We start from the raw sequence: 21,896 nt of genomic DNA, 5'->3' as shown, positions 1-21,896 counted from the left end.
TGCAACAACTCAAATCTGTACGGTCTGTACAACGCTCACGGCTTTTCCCACCATGGGGCAGTTCTTTTCTCTCTTCCTTCCCCCTCATTGGACGTCGTGAACATCTCTGTCTCATCGCCAGATGCTTATTTCTATGTGCTCTGTTCCCTGCAGACTAATCTGCTAGGTTATTGTCATGTTGCGTGGACTGCATCCCATGACTAGTGTTCTGCAGGGTTAGGGTACATTCCATTTAAATTCCAGTCAATTCAGGAAGTAGACTGACATTCCAATTCTCTTCAATGCTTTTCTGTTAGGACAATTTGGAATTGGAATTTGGTTAGCTTTTTGAGTTGACTGGAATTTTAATGACATTTACCCCCACCCTAGATTAGCCTTGGGTTCTCACATTTACCCTGCTTCACCTCAGAATAGAGGACAACACTGGTCTCACATTACCCTGCTTCACCAAAGAAAAGAGGATACCAGTATAGGGGTCGGGAGATTTGGGGATTTTGAGGAAGGCGTGTTTTCTTTCTTTCTACTGGCTATATATTCAAATGTCAAAATCAAAGCCAAGTAATGACTTCAAAATAAACCCAAAAAGACCCCTGCTGTGATTTTGATGAAGAATAGCAGTGCGTGTCAAATAACACCCTTTCCCCCTATAGTAGTGCACTATACAGGGGAAAGGGTGCCATTTGAGACGCATCAAAGGTTGAATGCATCAACAAATGCAGGGATGGATACAGGAGTCACAATACTGTAAGTGTTCATTGTGGTTCTCTCTGGGCGCCCCATCAGTGTTTAATTCTCATCTCTGTTATCTATGTATTTCTCTGTATAGCTGAGGAGTTCCTTTAACAAGGCGTTCAGTAAGAAGGGGTCCAAGCTCTCTGCGTCATACGCTGACATCGAGGAGATCGCCACGCCAGACTCCTCTGCACCCTCCTCTCCTAAAATCCCCATCCACCACGTGGACAGGGATGTCGAGGAAGATGGAAATGGGGACAACCCTCCCTCCATGATGAGGTCCTCTGTCTCTACGTCTTCCTCTGGGTAAGGTCAATTCACACAACCTGATCCCCTCTGGTGCCCCTCCAGTCTGAATCATGTTTTGCATCCATAATAAACAGATTTCAAATGGGCACCAAATGGCACGTGTATGAATGTCATGTACCATTATCTCTCTTATTCATCTCTATCATACAGTTCAATGGAATTGAGGCGGTACCTGCCACCTCTTTTCAGTCTAAGCAAGTTGTGTTCTTCTCTTCTTCTCCAGACTGTGTGAAGGAGGCGAGGAGCCCCCGGAGGATGAGAAGGTGGTGACCACGCTGCGCTCGGCCCTCTGGGAGAAGGAGAGGAAGCTGACAGACATCCGCTTGGAGGCCCTTAGCTCCGCCCACCAGCTGGAGCAGCTGCAGGAGGCCATGAACAACATGCAGGTGTGTGTGTGTGTGTGTTTGAGTCCTGCAACGGGTCGGACACCCACGGCTCGGCTCACGGTTCAGAATGATATTGCATCAAACGTTTTAAATCTAGATCTTTTTTTTTTTTTTTTTACATGTTGTGTTGCAATCTGTTGCAAATTCCATCCTGTGAGCGGTGAGGCAGACATATAGGCTACCAGTCACGCACACAGTGGATCAAGGCATTTTCCATTATTTGTGTGGTGCTGAAACGTATGTTTCATCCCCCTCGTTGGAGAATACGTTGCCAAGTGTACTTTCCCTGGCTAGCCTAGCTCATTAAAACAATTATATAAATGTATGTTATTCAGCGGGTCACTGATCGCCTTTCGGTAGAAAGTCAATTTGGTTAGAAAAATCTGTACTGATGTCATATATCGGGTGGGGCTTGGAATTGATGTGGCGCGGGTGTGGTTCCAAAAAAACTGACCAGTGCAGGACTCTTGTGTGTTTGCGAGGTGTGTGAGCATGCATGCATGCCTGCATGTGTCTGTGTGTCTTTGTGTTACCCAATGGTGTCTACTGTAACGTAGATATAGTTATGGTTTGTGCGGTTTGGCCTCTGACACTGACCCCATTACGGCCCTACAGGATTCCCCTTAAGTAGCTGTGTAAGTATCACCCTAATCCTACACTGTGTGTTCCTGCCTGCAGATGACAGTGGAGAACCTGAAGGCAGAGAATGACCAGTTAAAGACAGGCGGTCCCTCCACCTCCACCTCCCAGTCCTCCGGCCTGGCATCACTCGGCACCGCCTCGCCACGCCAATCTGTTGCCATGTCTCTGACCAAGACCTTCAGCATGAGTCTCGGAGAGGGCAGCCCCTCTGGTGAGGCCTGGTATCAGTAACTAGAGGAACGCAGTCATCACTCAACAAGTCTTACGACTGAATGAACTTCCTTGAATTCTTAAAATAAAATGATAATAATCTGAGACTAGGGGTAATTATCATGAAGCATTTCAGCTAAATAACCCTCTTTAGCGTGCACTGTGAAAGGGTCATAACTCAGTGATGAGTAAACATACAACTGTCTAACAGAACACAAGGACATTGTGTACCCACATTTATGTGTTTGGCATGTTAAAATTCTGACATGCATGTAGGACACCCATTAGATTATTCCTTGACCCAGTGTCTCTCCGGCTGACTACCACTCATACCATTCTCTCTCTCTCTCTCTCTCTCTCTCTCTCTCTCTCTCTCTCTCTCTCTCTCCTCTCTCCTCTCTCCTCTCTCCTCTCTCCTCTCTCCTCTCTCCTCTCCTCTCTCTCTCCTCTCTCTCTCTCTCTCTCTCGAAACAGACGTGTTCCAGACAGACACCGTTAGCCTCCCCTCTCACAGGGACGACACTCGTGTGAGAGTGGTGGTTCGCGTGGCCAATCTGCGCGTCTTCAAAGATGTGAGTCTATTTATGCCATTCGTGATTGATGTATGAGCCAGACTTGTTCAGTTCAGCTGGCCTCTACAATAAGTATGATGGCGATCCGCTTAACCTCTCCACTGCCCCTGTCCTCGTTCAACAGGAGGTGAAACAGCAGGACTTCTTCATCGGAACTGTGAGGGTTAACGGCAGAATGGACTGGCCTATGCTGGACTCGGCTGTTGGCCAGGCTTTTAAGGTGAGTCTCAACAGGCACCTCCACTGTGAGAAAGCATGTTTACGTTCAAAAGTGGATATATTGTTGATGCAAATGTACCCGAAAAATGTTATTTGTTTAAACTTAAATGACAAGGTAGGGTGTAGGGTTCTGTGTAGGGTTATAATGTCTACAAACAGAACACACATAAATACAGGACCACTTTTCTTCTCAATTAGGACATGGTTTTGGCTAGAGTTTCATCTGTATCTGTAAGTTCTCTGTCTGCTTTTCCCCAACACCACTAATGCTCCCCTCATCTCCTCTCCCCTGTCTCCTCTCCTCTCCCCTGTCATCTCCCATGTCTCCTCTCCCCTGCCCCCACTCATCTCCTCTCCCCTCCTCTGCCTCCCCTCCTCTGCTCTCCCCTGTCTCCTCTCCTCTCCCCTGTCATCTCCCATGTCTCCTCTCCCCTGCACCCACTCATCTCCTCTCCCCTGTCTCCTCGCCTCCCCCTTCTCTCCTCCCCCAGGTGTACATAGCCAAGGTGGACCCCACCTCCAGCCTGGGCCTTACTACAGACTCTGTCTACAGCTACAGTATGAACCACATCAGGAGGGTGCTGGGAGGGGAGCTGCCAGAGAGCCAGCCCTCACGCTGTGTCTCCAAGGGGCCCAGCAGCATCACTGTCACACTCAAAGGTCAGTACCTGACTAGGATCATAATGGTATAATTATGAATAATGGTCATTTTCTGGAAATATACCATTATTTTAGGGCCGGTATGTAATACAAGGATGCCCTTTATCACTGTATCTATTTAATGTGACGATCAAAATACTTGTTATAATAGTTAGCTACAATCTGGAGTTTCATTTCTGATGTAGAAAAATATTTCTCTGAGGGAGAGGGTATTTGTTAATGTACTATTAACTATTAAATTAACAAGTTAGTTTTTTCTGTGTCATTTCTTTGACCATCAATTGTAAAAGACAGCTTCTCTTAACTCAATGGAGTTAATGTTCACCCCAAAGGTCATTGCAGCACATGTTTTTGGCCGTGAGACCGTGTATGTTTGGTCTAACTGACATTCACCTCCTTTAGTCTGCTCTGGAATTTCTGTCCACTCTCTTCAGATCTCCTGTTCCACACTGTACAATGATGAAAGGAATGTTTTATTTAGATATATCATGATTTATGACCCATGCTGTGGACATTAACCAGATATTTGGACTGCTTGTCATGTTCCATACTAAGATATGATGTAGGATGGATGATTGGCTGTGAAGCAGGTTTGGGGCTTGGGGTCAAATCCATTTCAATTCAGGAAGTAGACTGACCATTCAAATTATGTTCAATGGTTTACTTTCTGAATTGACTGGCATTTAAATGGAATTGACACCAACCGTGCTGTGAAGTCTCATAAGTCCTTCTGTTTGTCTCGTTATTGATTCAACTCTATCGCCCCCCTGTCTTTGACCTCTCTCTGACCCCTGGCACCCTGTAGCGGAGAGCTGACTCTGGGCTAAGATTTGTGGTGTCTACAGTGCCTTCAGAAAGTATTCATACCCCTTCACTTATTCCACATTTTGTTGTGTTACTGCCTGAATTCAAAATTGATTAGAAAAAAAATAATATCGCCGATCGACACACAATACCCCATAATGACAAAGTCAAAACATGTTTTGAGATTTATTGAAAATGAAATACAGAATAAAAATATATATTTTTATACAAAACATACAAATGACAACATACAGACGCACCGAAACAGGATTATTTTTACCCTTATTTTTCCAGGTAAGTTGACTGAGAACACATTCTCATTTATAGCAACGACCTGGGGAATAGTTAAGGGGAGAGGAAGTGGGACGACTGAGGTAATTGGAAGCTGGGGATGATTAGGTGGTCAGATTGGAAATTTAGCCAGGACAGCGGGGTTAAAACCTCTACTCTTACAATAAGTTCCATGGGATCTTTAGTGACCACAGAGAGTCAGGTCCCCTACACAAGGAAATGTCCCCAATCACTGTCCTGGGGCATTGGGATATTTGATATTTTTAGAGTAGAGGAAAGAGTGCTTCCTACTGGCCCTCCAACATCACTTCCAGCAGCATCTGGTCTCCCATCCAGGACCAACCCTGCTTAGCTTCAGAGGCAAGCCTCTGTTGCCCATGCACTCCCAACATTTAGATAATAAAGCATTTGACCTTCCCATTGTGATACAGATTGATTGATTTCTGTTTTTTAAGTATATGTTTTTTCAAGATAATTGACGAGAAATGTCCCGTCCAACCCATTGGGTATCTCACTACACCCCATTATGCCATGTCTTATGCAGACAGACGGATTAAAAGTATTACAATCAATAAAATCAACTTTCTAACTCTGAATGGCACTATACCGCTCCCTACTTGCTATATAAGAGAATGTGTGGCTTCCCTCCGTCCCCTAGGAGATCCAGAGGAAAACATAGAACATAGAAAACAAAGATAATTCAGTCTATATCTGAAGGATCATAAATCAATATTTAAATACATCCATTGTCCAACTGTTGCATTTATTATAATAGTTTTTTAAACATTTTAACAATTTCGATGACTGTTGCTACTGGCACCCTGTAGCGGAGAGGTTAGGGCCAGGCTGAGACTGATTTGTGGTGTCTACCTCTCTCTACTTGCTAAGTTCCAGAGGAAAACACATACTCAGACAGGCCATTAGCAGATTAGCTTTCTTGGTTCGATGTCATTTTTTTTAGAGCACATTTCCTTAGAACAGTAGTGTACATAGATCCCTTTCGGGGTAATCCATATCAGTTAGACCCCATTTGTGTTTTTAAACCAATGAAGAGGTGCAGGCTGGGTAGGCTGTCTGTTCCACCTGGCTAAGCAGGAATGCCGTAGGCCAGGGTGGGAAAGAAGCAGGGGAGTGCAATCGAGGGTTCAGAGAAACACGATCCAGCTGCAGCTTGTGTGTCAGACAGCTCAGGCAGTCCGACCCAACTGGCCCAGGCCTCACACTCACACACACAACATACACACACACACACCCTATAAATGTGGGTGGTGATATGTCACACTGTAGGGTGAGGGCATGGAGGAGGTAGGGGGGGGGGGAGAAGGTTTGGAGAGGGAAGAGGAGGAGCACAAACTCCTTGATCTGGGAGTTATTTACAGAACATTCTTTCTGCTCTCCAAGTTGTTTATGAAGGGAGACATGTGATGCGGTAAATCGTTAAGCAGAACATTTTCATGCACGTGGATGGACTCCCTGGTTTAACTTCACGTACAGTATGTCTCTGTGAGCAGCTGAATGGAGGGCTGTTTGGAATGCCCTACACCCGACCAATCGTTGTACCTGACCTGTCTGTGTTAAAGAAATTTTGTTTGAAATGTTTACCCATATAATTCCAAGATGGCCGATTTCTGTCCATTCTAGTGTTCTATATAATTCTGTGTGTTTACCCTGAACAGACAATAAAGCTTCAGAACATTAAACGTTTGAACTTTGAACTCTGCGTCCTCCAGGTCTGAAGGAGAAGTGTGTGGACAGCCTGGTGTTTGAGACCCTCATCCCCAAGCCCATGACCCAACACTACATCAGCCTGCTGCTCAAGCACCGCCGCCTCATTATGTCTGGGCCCAGCGGCACCGGCAAGACCTACCTCACTTCTCGCCTGGCAGAGTACCTGGTGGACCGCAGCGGTCGAGACCTCAACGACGGCATTGTGGTCACCTTCAACATGCACCGCCAGTCTTGCAAGGTGGGGACAGGATAGTGTGTGCCATACGGTACCGGGGTTCCTCACTCCTAGTTCTGGAGAGGAGCTACGGGCTGAGCAGCTAATTATTAAAGGCCCAGTGCAGTCAAAAAATTTGATTTACCTGTGTTTTAAATATATTCCCACCCTATGAGGTTGCAATAATATTGTGAAAATGATATTGGCCTTTTAGTGTAAGTGCTGTTTGAATGTAAGTTAATAGACCAATAAGAAAGATATTTCCAAACCTCTCTGCCAATCAATAAATCAAAAGTATTCATAAAGCCCTTTTTACATCAGCAGATGACACAAAGTGCTTATACAGAAACCCAGCCTAAAACCTCAAAGAGCAAGCAATTTGGTATTTTATTAGGATCCCCATTAGCTGTTGTGAAGGCAGCAGCCACTCTTCCTGGGGTCCAAACAAAGCATGAAACATGACATAATACAGAACATGAATAGACAAGAACAGCTCAAGGACAGAACTACATAAATAAAAAAAATGGCACACATAGCCTACATATAAATACATACACAAACTATCTAGGTCAAACGGGAGAGCCATTGTGAGGTGTTCCTTTATGTTTTTTTGAAACCAGGTTTGCTGTTCATTTGAGCAATATGAGATGGGAGTTCCATGCAATAATGGCTCTATATGATACTGTACGCTTTCTTTAATTTGTTCTGGATTTGTGGACTGTGAAATGACCTCTGGTGGCACGTCTGGTGGGGTAAGTGTGTGTGTGTGTCAGAGCTGTGCAGATGTAGAAGCTCGGTGGCTAGGAAAAACTCTCTAGAAAGGCAGGAACCTAAGAAGAAACCTAGATAGGAACCAGGCTGTGAGGAGTGGGCAGTCCTCTTCTGGCTGTGCCAGGTGGAGATTATAAGAGTACATGGCCATTAAGGCCAGATCGTTCTTCAAGATGTTCAAATGTTCATAGATGACCAGCAGGGTCAAATAATAATCACAGTTGTTGTAGAGGGTGCAACAGGTCAGCACCTCAGTAGTAAATGTCAGTTGACTTTTCATAGCCGAGCATTCAAAGGTCAAGACAGTAAGTGCGGTAGAGAGAGGGTCGAAACAGTAGGTCTGGGGTAAGGTAGCTTATCCGGTGAACAGGTCAGGGTTCCATAGCCACAGGCCGAACAGCAGAAACTGGAGCAGCAACATGGCCAGGTAGACTTGGCATGGGGACAGACAAGAGTCATCTGGCCAGGCAGTAGGGAGAGGGGGAGAGAAAGAGAGAGGTTTTAGACTGGAATATAGACTATTGCAGCATAGATACTGGAGACTGAGACCGAGGGGACCGGGGGACACTGTGGCCGCATCCGGCGATACCCCCGGACAGGGCCAACCAGGCAGGATATAACCCCACTCAAGGCGAGTATAGCGAAAAAAGCCTGGCACGACGGGATGCACACTTCCTAGGGACAGCAGGGGATTGCACTAGCACGCCAGTGACTCAGCCCCTGTAATAGGGCCAGAGGCATATAATCCCGGTGGAGAGAGGGGAGCTAATATGATACATTTGTGTGTTCTAGTCAAGATTCTAGCAGACGTATTTAGCACTAGCTGAAGTTTAGTCAGTGCTTTATCTGGGTAGCCGGAGAGAAGAACATTGCAGTAGTCTAATCTTGAAGTGACAATCGATGGATTAGCTTTTCTGCATCATTTTTAAACAAAAGGTTTCAGATTTTGCAATGTTACGAAGCTGGGAAAAAATTGTCTCTTGAAATATATACAGTACCAGTCAAAAGTTTGGACACACTTCTCATTCAAGGGTTTTTCTTTATTTTTATTATTTTCTACATTGTAGAATAATAGTGAAGACATCGAAACTATGAAATAACACATATGGAATCGTGTAGTAACCCAAAAAGTTTTAAACAAGTAAAAATATATTTTATGTTTGAGATTCATCAAAGTAGCCACTCTTTGCCTTGATGACAGCTTTGCACACTCTTGGCATTCTCTCAACCAGCTTCACCTGGAATGCTTTTCCAACAGTCTTGAAGGAATTCCCACATATGCTGATCACTTGTTGCCTGCTTTTCCTTCACTCTGCGGTCCAACTCATCCCAAACCATCTCAATTTGGTTGAGGTCGGAGGATTGTGGAGGCCAGGTCATCTCCATCACTCTCCTTCTTGGTCAAATAGCCCATACACATCCTGGAGGTGTGTTGGGTCATTGTCCTGTTGAAAAACAAATGATAGTCCCCCTAAATGCAAACCAGATGGCATATCTCTGCAGAATGCTGTGGTAGCCATGCTGGTTAAGTGCGCCTTGAATTCTAAATAAATCACAGACAGTGTCACCAGCAAAGCACCCCCACACCACCTCCTCCATGCTTCACGGTGGGAACCACTCATGCGGAGATCACCTGTTTACCCAGTTGATTTTGAGATGCGTCTGTTACTTGAACTCTGTGAAGCATTTATTTGGGCTGCAATTTCGGAGGCTGGTAACTCTAATGAACTTATCCTCTGCAGCAGAGGTAACTCTGAATCTTCCTTTCCTGGGGCGGTCCACATCAGAGCCAGTTTCATCATAGCGCTCGAGCTTCATGTTTTAAAGTAATGATGGACTGTCATTTCTCTTTGCTTATTTGAGCTGTTCTTGCCATAATATGGACTTGGTCTTTTACCAAATAGAGCTATCTTCTGTATACCAACCATACCTTTACACAACACAACTGATTGAGTCAAACACCTTAACTTTGAAGAAGGCACACCTGTTAATTTAAATACATTCCAGGTGACTACCTCATGAAGCTGGTTGAGAGAATGCTAAGAGTGTGCAAAGCTGTCATCTAGGCAAAGGGTAGCTATTGGAAGAATCTAAATATATTTCTGATTTGTTTAACACTTTTTTGGTTGCTACATGATTCCATATCTGTTACTTCATAGTTTTGATGTCTTCACTATTATTCTACATTGTAGAAAATAGTAAAAATAAAGAAAAACCCTTGAATGAATAGGTGTTCTAAAACTTTTGACCCGTTGTGTAAATCATTTTAAATTTCTTATATTAAACCAGATGGCACAATTTTATTTTTTATTGACGGATTGTCAAGGGCACACTCCAAACGAAGCATGTGTTTAGTGAGTCTGCCAGATCAGATGCAGTAGGGATGACCAGCGACGTTCTCTTGGTAAGTGTGTGAATTTGACAATTTTCCTGTCAAAATGTAAGAAGTACTTTTGTGTGTCAGAGAAAATGTATGGAGTAAAAAGTACATTATCCTCTTTTGGAATGTAGTAAAGTAAAAGTTGCCAAAAAATATAAATAGTAAAGTAATGTACAGATACCCCCCCCCCCCCCCAAAATACTTAGGTAGTGTTTAAAGTGTTTTTACTGAAGTACTTTACGCCACTGCCCAAATGCCTTCACACCAGGACATTAGCATACTTTATATACTGTTACACACGCACTTATCACATAGTATTCCATACATAAGTTAAGGCCATGCAACCTGAGTTGACACCTGAGTGAGATGCACATGTACAGTACATAAACAGATGCATGCACCGTATATTTGTGTGGTGGACACTTGATACGGCCACATGATGTTGTGGTATGTCACAAAATCATGTTACGACCACACATATCAATATTCAGCTAAGTCTTGCTAAGTGAATGGGTCTCTACAGAAGAGTAGAAATATCAGAAATAGATAGTCAATATAAATCAAATAATATACAGCACGTACAAGAACAATATGAATAACAATATCAGTGATAAACAAGGTAGTTATATGCATACAATCAAGTGGCTGAGCAGCAGGACAAAAAAAATAAGAATAGCAGCAGCAACGTATGGCTTGTGTGTTTAGAGAGACTGTTTCTGTCCTGCCCTTGACTTTGGTGCAGGGCATGGGATGTCCATAGCCTCTTCGTCGCAAAACAGTTTGTCCAGCTGTGTCCAGTCCAGGTGGTGCTTATACAGGCAGACACTTTTTCAGAGGAAGGATGTCATCGTTGCGCAGCAGATAAAACCTAGTCCGAATGCTCCTTGGCGACAACAACAGGCTCCAGGGCATCGACGCTGTAAAACAGGGAATAACAACAACTGGTGCTGCTTGATCTGTGACAGCAGCCTGAAGTTGTTGCCAGCCATAGCTTTCCACCAGCACCGTACCATCCTCCAGTCCAACCAGCTGTGGGATGTTGACACCTGTCACAGTGCTGTCCTTCACAACACCAGCAATCTCAGACAAGTGTTCTCTCTAGTCTTTCTGAAGCGCTGCTTGATGAGGCCGAAGCACCAGTCAGAGGCAAACTTGGTGTGGCCTGTGATCAGGAAGTGAAGGTCCAGACTGCGGTGGAGCTTTTGCATGGTCCGCCAGGCACAATACCAGAGCACAAACTTGGTCTTGTTTTGGCCACTGCAGTTATCACAATTCAGGTCCACACGTGTTTCCCCAACTCCGTAGTAGGTGAAGATATGGTGCATATAGTTGATGACTGCGCTGCTGCCTTTGCTTGGGCCAACTCTCTTTTTGATCGGAGGCATTCGACTATTCTCCTTGTATGACTGGTGAAGGAGAGTCAGGCGTGTTCTACTGATGCTGAAAGACAAATTCCAGATACAAATATTTTAGCATTATTATACAATAGATGTGAAATGGCATTCTGGGATATTACTACACAGATCATACACTTAATGTTAGCTAGCAAGCCAGCTATCGAACTTCAGCTGGCTAGTTAACAGCAAGCTTTAACTAACAATACAAACCGATTGTCATAGCTAGCTAAAGTTAACCAAATAGGTTAATTGTGCACTAGTTAGCATTAGGCTATACCCTAACAATGTGAAATGGCATTCTGAGAAAACATCACTAACGTTACACACACTTCATACACGTAAGTTAATGTTAGCTAGCAAGCCAGCCATCTAACTTCAGCTAATGTTAGCTAGGTAACAGCAAGCTTTAACTTGGGGTCTTTTGTTTGGGCATGTCACGTTAACGTTGGCTAGCTAAAAAATGAACTATGATCCCAATCCATAGAGTAACATTACTAGCAATACAAACCAATTGTCATACAGTACCTTGCTAAAGTTAACCAAATAGGTTCAATGTTAGCTAGCAAGCTAACCATCGAACTCCAGCTGGCTAGCTAACAGCAAACTTTATTTTGCAATGAAAACAACTTTCTGACAAAATTAAAAACTTATAATATCTGAAACTGTAGCTAGATTCTTACTCGTATACATGGATGAAAGCTTCACGGCAGACTGCTAACCCTTTAATTAAAATAAGACATCCTGTGTCATTTCCGTTTAGTTTGCACAGCTTGTTGTGTTCCACTGATTTCAAAACTCGGTCAACTTTTTCCGTGACAAGTGTTGATCGCCGTTTCTTCCCTATCACTGTCATCAGAAGACTCTACAATGTCTTCTTTAACTAAAATGTTTTTACCTAAGTCAGGGATTTCCTCATCGTCTGATTCATTTTCAGAGTAAGAGTCAACATGGCACGATTGTCATCCAGAAAGTAGTCCATCACAACTTTTTTTCACTGACCGTTGTCGATAGCGTCGATAGCACCTGATAAATTAAGGTCAGCAATGTTATTGAGAGCAGTAGCAACATATTTGCAGTTCTCCATGGCTAACATTATATCTTTAGAAAAAACTGCAGTAGAAAAAAAATTCTACACATAACGAGCAGCTCATATTATAGACAGAAGATGCTACACTGCAGACCAATCAAACTTATCTCTCAGCATGTCCAGCCCACTCATTATCTCAGACAATCATGGCTAGTGGGAAGGTTCCTTGCTTTTTCTTTGGCTAAACCAACTAGGCTCGTAATTTAACAACTTTTTTCGTATTTACAGATGGCATAAAAGTATGGTATTAAGGCACATGAATGTTCACATACTGTATTTGAGAAGGGCAAAAAACGCATTTTGATTTAAAAACATGTTTTACGTTCAAATGGTCTCCAGTGAAGTCGTGACTTGCGACATACACCTAGTTTCCTGAATCGGGTCACAAATGGTCTATTGATTCTGTATCCTCACGACAAAATATGCAGAGTTCAAATAGCATCTTCATTGGCACTAACTTAACATTTACCTCTAATGGTCAGGTGTGTTAGTGTTGGACTGGCAGAAAAGGCTGTACACCTTACAGTTCAGGACCAACAGAAAGCTGGTTTTGGGTTTGTGATTTAATATCACCATACATCAATAACATGACCTCTCTCTCCCTCCCCTCTCAACAGGATCTCCAGCTCTGCCTGTCCAACCTGGCCAATCAGATTGACCGGGAAACCAGCACCGCTGAAATTCCATTGGTGGTTATCCTGGATGATATACATGATGCCACTTCCATCAGCGAGCTTGTCAATGGGGCCCTCACCTGCAAATACCACAAATGGTGAGCAGACTAACACTGAAATGGAACCTTTTATCCGACATCTAGTACATTATTGTTTCTAATCTGAACTGTGATGATTCGGTGTTTATTTTAGTCCTTACATCATTGGAACTACCAACCAGCCGGTGAAGATGACCCCGAACCATGGCCTGCACCTCAGTTTCAGGTGAATGAAGAGACAAATCAAGTTGTTTGTGTGTTTTTTTCTTTTGTGTGGGTAGGTTTTTGTTCTGACCTAGCCTTAAAACATGTTATTTAAGGCTACAATATATCCCGGTCATGCATCTAAAGTCTAAAGTATGCTTTGATGCATATTTAAATTGGGATGTTGTCAGTCTAATGAATAGGGACAGTGGTTAGAAAATTGGCAATGTTAAACAGTGCCTTCAAAGTATTCATACCCCTTGACTTATTGCACATTTTGTGTTTCAGCCTGAATTCAAAATTTATTAAATATATTTTCCTCTCACCGATCTACACACATCCATCATGACAAAGTGAAAACATATTTTTTTAAATGTTTGCATTGGCATTGAACATGAAATACGAAAATATCTAATTTACATAAGTATTCACACCCCTGAGTCTATACATGTTAGAATCACCGTTGGCAGTGATTACAGCTGTGAGTCTTTCTGGGTAGTCTCTAAGAGCTTTGCACATCTGAATTGTACAATATTTGCACATTCTTTAAAAAAATTCTTCAAGCTCTGTCAAGTTGGTTGTTTATCATTGCTAGACATACATTTTCAAGCGGTTTAAGTTAAAACTGTAAATAGGCCACTCAAGAACATTCAATGTCATTTTGGTAAGCAACTACAGTGTATATTTGGCCTTGTGTTTTAGGTTATGGTCCTGTTGAACGGTGAATTTGTTTCCCAATGTCTGTTGGAAAGCAGACTGAACCTGGTTTTCCTCTAGGATTTTGCCTGTGCTTAGCTAAAAAAAATAAAAATAATCCACAGTCCTTGCTGATGACAAGTATACCCATAACATGATGCAGCCACCACCATACTTGAACATTTGAAGAGTGGTACTCATTGATTTGTTGTGTTGGATTTCCCCCAAACATAACACTTTGTATTCAGGACATCATTTTCTAGCAGTTGTACTTTAGCATGTATGTTTTGGAATATTTTTCTGTACAAGCTTCCTTCTTTTCAAGCTGTCATTTAGGTTAGTATTGTGGAGTAACTACAATGTTGTTGATCCATCCTCAGTTTTCTCCTTTCACAGCCATTAAACTCTTAACTATTTTAAAAAGTCCCCATTGGCCTCATGGTGAAATCCCTGAGCAGTTTCCTTCCTCTCCGGCAAATGAGTTAGGAAGTACGGTTGTATCTTTGTACTGACTGGGTGTATTGATACACCATCCAAAATGTAATTACTAACTTCACTATGCTCAAAGGGATATTGAATGTCTCCTTTTTTAAATTTAACCCATTTACCAATATGTGCCCTTCCTTACGAGGCATTGGAAAACCTCCCTGTTCTTTGTGGTTGAATCTGTGATTGATATACACTGGTCGACTGAGGGACCTTACTGATAATTGTATGTGTGGGTTACAGAGATGAGGTAGTCTTTCAAAAATCATGTTTAATACTATTATTGCACACAGAGTGAGTCCATGCAACTTATTATGTGACTTGTTAAGAAAAATGTTACTCCTGAATTTATTTAGGCATGCGAAAACAAAAGCGTTAAATACTTATTGACTCAAGACATTTCTAAAAACGTAATTCCACTTTGACATTATGGGGTATTGTGTGTAGGCCAGTGACACAGAACCTCAATTTAATCCGTTTTAAATTCAGACAGTAACACAACACCATTTGGAAAAAAGAGGTGTCAATACTTTCTGAAGGCACTGTATATATTAGAAAAGTACTTTATGATGCATGACCTGACCTTTGACCCTCTCCTGACCCTAAGGATGGTGACCTTCTCTAATAATGTGGAGCCAGCCAATGGCTTCCTGGTGCGATACCTGCACAGGAAGTTGATGGAGGCGGAGGACGAGAGGAGCCTGGCCAACGAGGACCTCCTCAGGGTGCTGGACTGGGTGCCCAAGCTGTGGTACCACCTGCACACCTTCCTGGAGAAACACAGCACCTCTGACTTCCTCATCGGTAGGAAAACATTCTGTTATAACTGGGAAATAATACACAAATATAAAGTTAGGTCACACTTTAATTGGATAGTTCCCTGTGGATGATCTACAGATCTAAATCTACATACTATCCAAATAAAGTGATATAAGTTAGTTTACTGGAGATCTGATTCTTGTCCATGGCCACAGACTGTGTGTTTTGATAAGATGTGGTCATCAAATGTTATTTATTCTCTCTCTCTTGCGCTCTCCCTCTCTCTAGGCCCGTGTTTCTTCCTGTCCTGTCCTGTGACTGTGGAGGAGTTCCGCTCCTGGTTCATTGACCTTTGGAACCTCTCCATTATCCCCTACCTGCAGGAAGGAGCCAAGGATGGCATTAAGGTCAGACAGGTTTTACTGTCCTGGTAGATGAAATATGACCTGGTCCCTGATCTGTTTGTGCTGTTTTGCCAACTCCTATGGTCATTGTCACGTCAAACGTTTGGCGTGACGGCACAACCAGATCTGGGACCAGGCTAGGTGAATTGCAGGTAAATTAAATGGATGGAGCAAAGATCTTGCAAGGAATAACACTCACACTTTTCTTTTCAAACTAGCACTGACTTTGCTGATAACTTCCTTAGAGGAAAAATTGACTTACTATCACTGTGATTTTTAGTTGTCTCACCTGTCTACTGCAATAACTGTAAGTCACTCTGTATAAGAGCGTCTACTAAATGACTAGAATTTTAAATGTGCCCGGAGTATGACGTGTTGTGGCCTTGTGCCACAGGTGCATGGTCAGAAGGCGGTATGGGAGGACCCAGTGGAGTGGGTGAGGGGCACCTTGCCCTGGCCCTCAGCCCAACAGGACCAGGCCAAGCTGTTCCACCTGCCTCCCCCCAGCATGACCTCTGGAGGCCCAGGCCAGCCCAGCGAGGCCTCAGCCAGGCCTCTTAATAAGGAGACCCCACCCAGCTCCATGGACACCCTGGACCCTCTGGTGAGACACTTGACTTCCCATATTTGTACCACGGGGTATGCAACTGTTGTCCTGGAGGTCCCACAGTGTGTGTGTGATTTTCTTGTGGTCCAGCAACGATATACCTGAATCGCCTACTGTGATAGTGACCACATTTGAACAAGGTGATTTATTGATTAGTTGAATCAGGTGTGTATAGCATGAGCTGGGCTGGAGCAAAAGCCTGTGGTACCTGTTTCCCAACCCTGCTGTAAGGCCTTCTCTGGCCTCGTCTGTATCTCAATTCTATTACTGTATGTCCTTGGAAGGTAACGTTATCACAACACGGTACATTATGTAGAGTTCATTTGAAATGCTTCACCTGTTCTGACTCTTTCCTTCTCTGTCTGTTGTTCCAGATGGCTATGTTGTTGAAGTTGCAAGAGGCAGCCAATTGCATTGAATCTCCGGACAGAGAAACAATGGACCCCAGCCTCCCTACATTTTGAACATCAACTTCAACTGTAGACTCAAAACCCAGCCCTTCAAATAGCTCTAAATATTTACCCCTATGTGAGCTCTAGTATATTCAGGAACAAAAACTCCAATATAGTTTTCTGCTCCTTTTGGACCTTATCTTTAATCTCCGCAAACAACAATCACACTACATATGGTTGAATGAGAAGCCATTTTGTTTTGATGTTTTGAAATTGTATTCAATCATGCCAAGTCATACCAACAGATATTATAGTGAGAGAAAACGTTTTGATTTCTTGAACTCGAGGTTATATTCATAATACACAAGTATGAAGTCTCTCTTTCTTTCTACTGAAGCCTTCTCTCTATCACTGCTACCCTCGATCGAAACAGGTGCTAATTATCTAGATAATAAGTATCACTCTTACTTTCAAAATGAATCCTCGTCTCTCATTGGTCTAAGCAGGTGATTCTTCCAACAGCAAATTCAAATGACAAAATAGCACCATTCTTGCTTGTCAACTTTTGCTCAACAACAGCAACATGGCCTGCAGTGTGCATGTAAAATTAAGTCAGTTTGAGACCCGTTTTGGCTTATTGGAAAGAGTATGACGGCGTGTTGTATGGCTTGTCAGGTTGTATAGTCCTGGTCCTGAATACATATCGATCTATCAATCTTTGAAGGCCAAATCTTAGACATATGCAACTCTTATACATAACCAGGTGAACTTGTTTGACTCTGTGACCAAACATACTGAATGCCTTAATAAATATATTCCTTATGGTAACCTCAAGATGAACAGCAGTATACAACAGTGGTGCTTTGCTTTATAACCATCGCCGCAGAGTAGTGAGTGCCAGGACATTGGCTTTTTACCCCCCCCACGCGTAGTTCAGTGTAGTCCTGCACACGTCCGTTTTTTGGAGCCGCACCCGCCCCGTCCACATCATTTCCGAGCCTCGCCTGATATCCGACACCAGGACAGTTTTTTCTCTGCATAGAGTTGTTCCAAGAGACGATCCGTGACACTCCAAATAACATCAATTTGTTTGACTGTTTTTATGACTCCAGAGTAGTAAGGGAAAGGGGGATACCTAGTCAGTTGTACAACTGAATGCGTTCAACTGAAATGTGTCTTCCACATTTACCCCTCAGGCTATTCCCATTCCCCGCAGGAATGAATTTGTCTGTTCAATGTTTGGATAAAATGAACCCATGCCATGAGTTAAGGCCTATGTTCCTATTTTCACAATGCAATGCGGCACATTGACAACTCACATCGCTTTGAATAGGTGCCTTCTAATTAGCCTTCTTCTTACTTAACGAAAGCCTATTAGCCGACATAACAAAACAATACCTTTACATTCAAACGTAAGTAAACATTTCCCATAATTGAATAGGCTGTAGGTTGCAAAAATAACCAACATTCATTCAGTAGGCTATTGGCTACTCAAACGTTTACCAGCCTCACAGGACGAAACTTTATATGGCCTGCGTATGGTCTAAATAAATGAAAGCCTGAATTATTGTAATAATGAACTTCTATTAACTGAATTAACATCAACAAATACCTGCTTGCACTTTTGCAGACTGTATCCATACTGGGTTGTTGTCCAAATCCTTCCAGACCGGGGATTTCCCTCACACAGCACCTGTTTCCATGATGGTGTATTCCACCATCATAACCTTTTGATAGGAATGTGTTCATTCCACCCGCCAGCTGATTATTTTTTGCAGGTCAACTGCGGGGAACCGTGGGTAGTTCAGCATTGATTTTAATGTCACGTAACTATATTTGAGGGATAAACAATGTGTTCCAGGTAGTCTAGATGGTGGGGATCCGGCTTTCAGGGTCAAGCGAGAAAACAGGGTTGAACGGAGCAGCACACAGACACATGGTTATTTCCTTGTGGTTAATATCTTTACTTATCATTCGTTGCAAAATTACAAACGCTGTCCACTCTAACCAACACATTTAACAATGTCATCAGTACATACTAATTTCAGCTTCTGTGGTATTAGATCCTCATTTTGTTGCAAGCAGCATACATTTTCATTTATTTGACTAAACTGACATAGATTTGAAATCCAACTATCTGTTTGAAGATAAGGCCATGCCAGTACTACCCACATATTAAATCAGGTATTACTGAGATTTTTCTTTTTTTGGAATAACGCTTAAGCAACTACTGTTTGCTTATAGCTTAGATATTGTTTGGCTTTTATTTTGAATATGGTGAGGTATGCTCTAATCTATTCCACAACATAATTCGGTATAGTTACTTTGCTCAGTGCTGTATTTCCAATATCGATTTCAGTTATTTAATCTACACTAGTTGCATGGCGCAAATATCTAATATGCTGAACCAAAATACTTTACTGTAATCTTGCATATAGACAGTCTAGTTTGGGGTCAGAGTATAAAAGTGCTAAAAAGAATGTACATGTAGATCTTTTACTCAGTGTGGTAGCCGTATAACATCGCAGATCATCTAGGTGCTTTCGAATATAGCCTTTTCCCAACGCTACGGTCTCATTCCTTGTAGAAAACATGTATTTAGGCCTATTACCAAGACGGGTGAGTGAACATCAGTATTTAGAGTTCTCTGTTGCTCCCCACAAATCCTTTTCGTCAGACACAGGTTAACTCTGCTGTTAACAGTCCTTCATCTACTGTAGCAACCAATGGTGCTCTCCCCTCTTTTTGACTGGTACTATTGCTTTGCTCATCTTTGGTTTAGGTAATGACCGTTCAGACACACAGCATAAAATAGAAGAAACATCTGTTTGCGCATAGCAATGATCAAGGACCATTTCCCACTTCAGAGGCATGGAATATAGAAGGATCGGTTGATCAAAACAAGATAGAAGTCAAAGACAATGTACATCTTTGTATAATGGGGTCATTTTAGAGTATAGTGGGTTACGGTAGTGTTCTCAGAAGATACAACTGGCCATACTGGCGGATGCTGAAACAATGTAGGAGAATCAGTCTGTGTTTTGGACTCTTCACACTAATGATGTATAATCCCTTTATCATACGTCACCTGTATATAAAGTGAAAATGTAATGTCAGATTGCTTTCTTTGTACAATGGTTATCACAACAGAAAGAAATGGTGCACACTGTCAAAGGTCATTATTAAGCACAGTGCAACTAAACCGCCGCGATGGAGTTAAATCACGGTACATTCCCTTTTTACTTCATTCTTTTTTTTTTGGTATGCTTTTGCATCAAACTGTTAAACGACTCCATCTGATGACTTGAAGCCAATGGCTTTTGCTGCCTTGTGTGGTCACATTTTTACAAATTGAATGGAATCCTTGATAAATCCATATGTGTGAAACGATGCCCCTTTGGCCAATCCATTTCACAATGACACCATGGCTGCGTTTACACAGGCAGCGCAATTCTAATCTTTTGCCTAATTATTGTTAGAAAGAGTTGATCGGATTGGTCAAAAGACCAATAAGTGGGAAAGGATCCGAGTTGGGCTGCCTGTGTAAACTCAGCCGACTAGACCCGTATGAACCTTCTGCCATCTTAATGAATAGCCTCATTAACTACTCTGCATTGTTTTACTATTTAGAAGAATATATTATACCCCGTATCTATGTATGCAAGCAAACAAATGCCATTCTGCTCGTTCTTCATCTCATTCACTGGTCGTTGTGGCTGTTGCGCTGTAGTGGCTGTGCTGTGTGTTTTGCTAACTATCTTTTGTATCAGGACTATGCAGCAACTTCTACTGGTGTTGGCAATTAGAGAAAAGAAAACGGTCAAAATTGTTCTGAAAGCTAACAAACCCAGTCTTGCCCCAGTCTCGCAGTAAGTTGGACCAAATGACGATTATGAGTTAATTTTCCAGGCAGGGTTTGACTATGCCTTAATGTGAATTTTGATGCGAGTGTTGCATTGAGACAGAGTGAGTATGTGCCCTTTGACAATGGAAGGGATGCTTTGTGTCAAACCTTGGTCCCACAAGACACCACCTGACTTTGAATTGGTGGTAAAAACCTGGGCTTTAGCTCAGTGGGCTAACATACCCTTGTGGCGCACAGGAAACCTGGGTTTGAACTCAGGTCGGTCACATGAGGGATATGACGTGTAGGTTATAGAGTTGGTTGTCCAAAGGTTTAGGCCTGTATTGCAGTTGGGCACAATTGAACTATTATCTAAGATCATAGTTCAACATAAAAACTTGATTTAAAAAAAAATCTAAGATAAATCAATGTTTTTTTAATATCAGGGTCTTCAAAAAATCTTAAACAAATCTGAAGCTCTTGGAAATTAAGTATTTCCACTTGATGAAGGCCAATACAGGTTGCTGAATAGTCATAATTATTTTTCAAAGCTTGTTATTGACTCACAATAAAAATATAAAAACTGTAATAATGGTATCTAATGTCACGACGGGCAAATGTGATGGATTTTTAAATGTTGTAAATGCATGCCAAATGAGTGTGTGAACAAAATATGTAATAGCATCAGCGTATTGTTAGGGGTTCATTCTATATAGAAAATGCTTTTTCTTTTTAATATGCTGATATTTGATATTTCTTTTTCTAAGGAATCCTTTGTAAAATTTCATTTATCTATTTTGTACAGGATTTCATAATTGTAAACATTGTAAATAGTTCTGCATACTGTATGCGACAACAATCATTAAGGAAAACAAATAACTCCATAAAGGCCTATTACAAGACTAATAACTTATCACTCCAGAGTTGAGCCCGATACATGGAGAGGTAGGCATGCTTCTGAAATAACATTTTCATCCACCTATTGCTGTTCGTTCCAGTCAATAAAATCATGTCATATATGATTGGTCTCATAATTGCGAAAATACTTCCTTTTTAAAATGATGAATACAATGTTGCAATCAAAGAGTGCTTGAGACCTTTGATAAGAGCGGTCAGGCTGCATTTGGGTTGTGGCCTAACCATCATATCTGTTGTAAATAAGAGTAATTTATCAGAACAAACACATCAGTGAACTGGAAACTGAGTAAAACACAGGGTAAACCCCCTGCTCACCTAGGCTACTATATGGCAGGGGTGTCAAACTCATTTTGGCCCGGGGGCCGCATTCGTTCTTCATCAAGGTCCGACGGGCCACACTGAAAAGTGGTTATATTTCCTTGCCGTCAAAATTTGTGTAAATTAGTCCTCTATCGTTTTTGGAATATATAAC

General features: G+C 42.2%; 1 protein-coding gene across 6 annotated transcripts in view; it reads left to right on the top strand.

Annotated features, from left to right (window-relative positions):
* Positions 1-21,528, top strand: part of LOC129814886 (neuron navigator 1-like) — a 126,570-nt gene extending 105,042 nt beyond the window's left edge. For 5 of the 6 annotated variants that reach the window (XM_055868016.1, XM_055868013.1, XM_055868014.1 and 2 more), the window contains 13 exons: positions 827-1,038; positions 1,265-1,427; positions 2,106-2,280; positions 2,754-2,851; positions 2,976-3,071; positions 3,562-3,730; positions 6,556-6,791; positions 13,020-13,174; positions 13,269-13,340; positions 15,108-15,304; positions 15,548-15,666; positions 16,058-16,267; positions 16,645-21,528. In XM_055868016.1, the coding sequence (XP_055723991.1) occupies positions 827-1,038; positions 1,265-1,427; positions 2,106-2,280; positions 2,754-2,851; positions 2,976-3,071; positions 3,562-3,730; positions 6,556-6,791; positions 13,020-13,174; positions 13,269-13,340; positions 15,108-15,304; positions 15,548-15,666; positions 16,058-16,267; positions 16,645-16,734 (1,992 nt within the window). In that variant the 3' untranslated portion in view covers positions 16,735-21,528. The remainder of the gene's footprint in view (positions 1-826; positions 1,039-1,264; positions 1,428-2,105; positions 2,281-2,753; positions 2,852-2,975; positions 3,072-3,561; positions 3,731-6,555; positions 6,792-13,019; positions 13,175-13,268; positions 13,341-15,107; positions 15,305-15,547; positions 15,667-16,057; positions 16,268-16,644) is intronic. The other variant, XM_055868015.1, reaches the window with a different exon arrangement.
* The last annotated feature ends 368 nt before the right edge of the window (positions 21,529-21,896 follow it).

The sequence above is a fragment of the Salvelinus fontinalis genome, chromosome 18 (assembly GCF_029448725.1).
Source record: "Salvelinus fontinalis isolate EN_2023a chromosome 18, ASM2944872v1, whole genome shotgun sequence".
Taxonomy (NCBI): Eukaryota; Metazoa; Chordata; class Actinopteri; order Salmoniformes; family Salmonidae; genus Salvelinus; species Salvelinus fontinalis.
The sequence above is the reverse complement of the archived record's forward strand: the minus strand, read 5'-3'. Positions and strand labels throughout refer to the sequence as shown.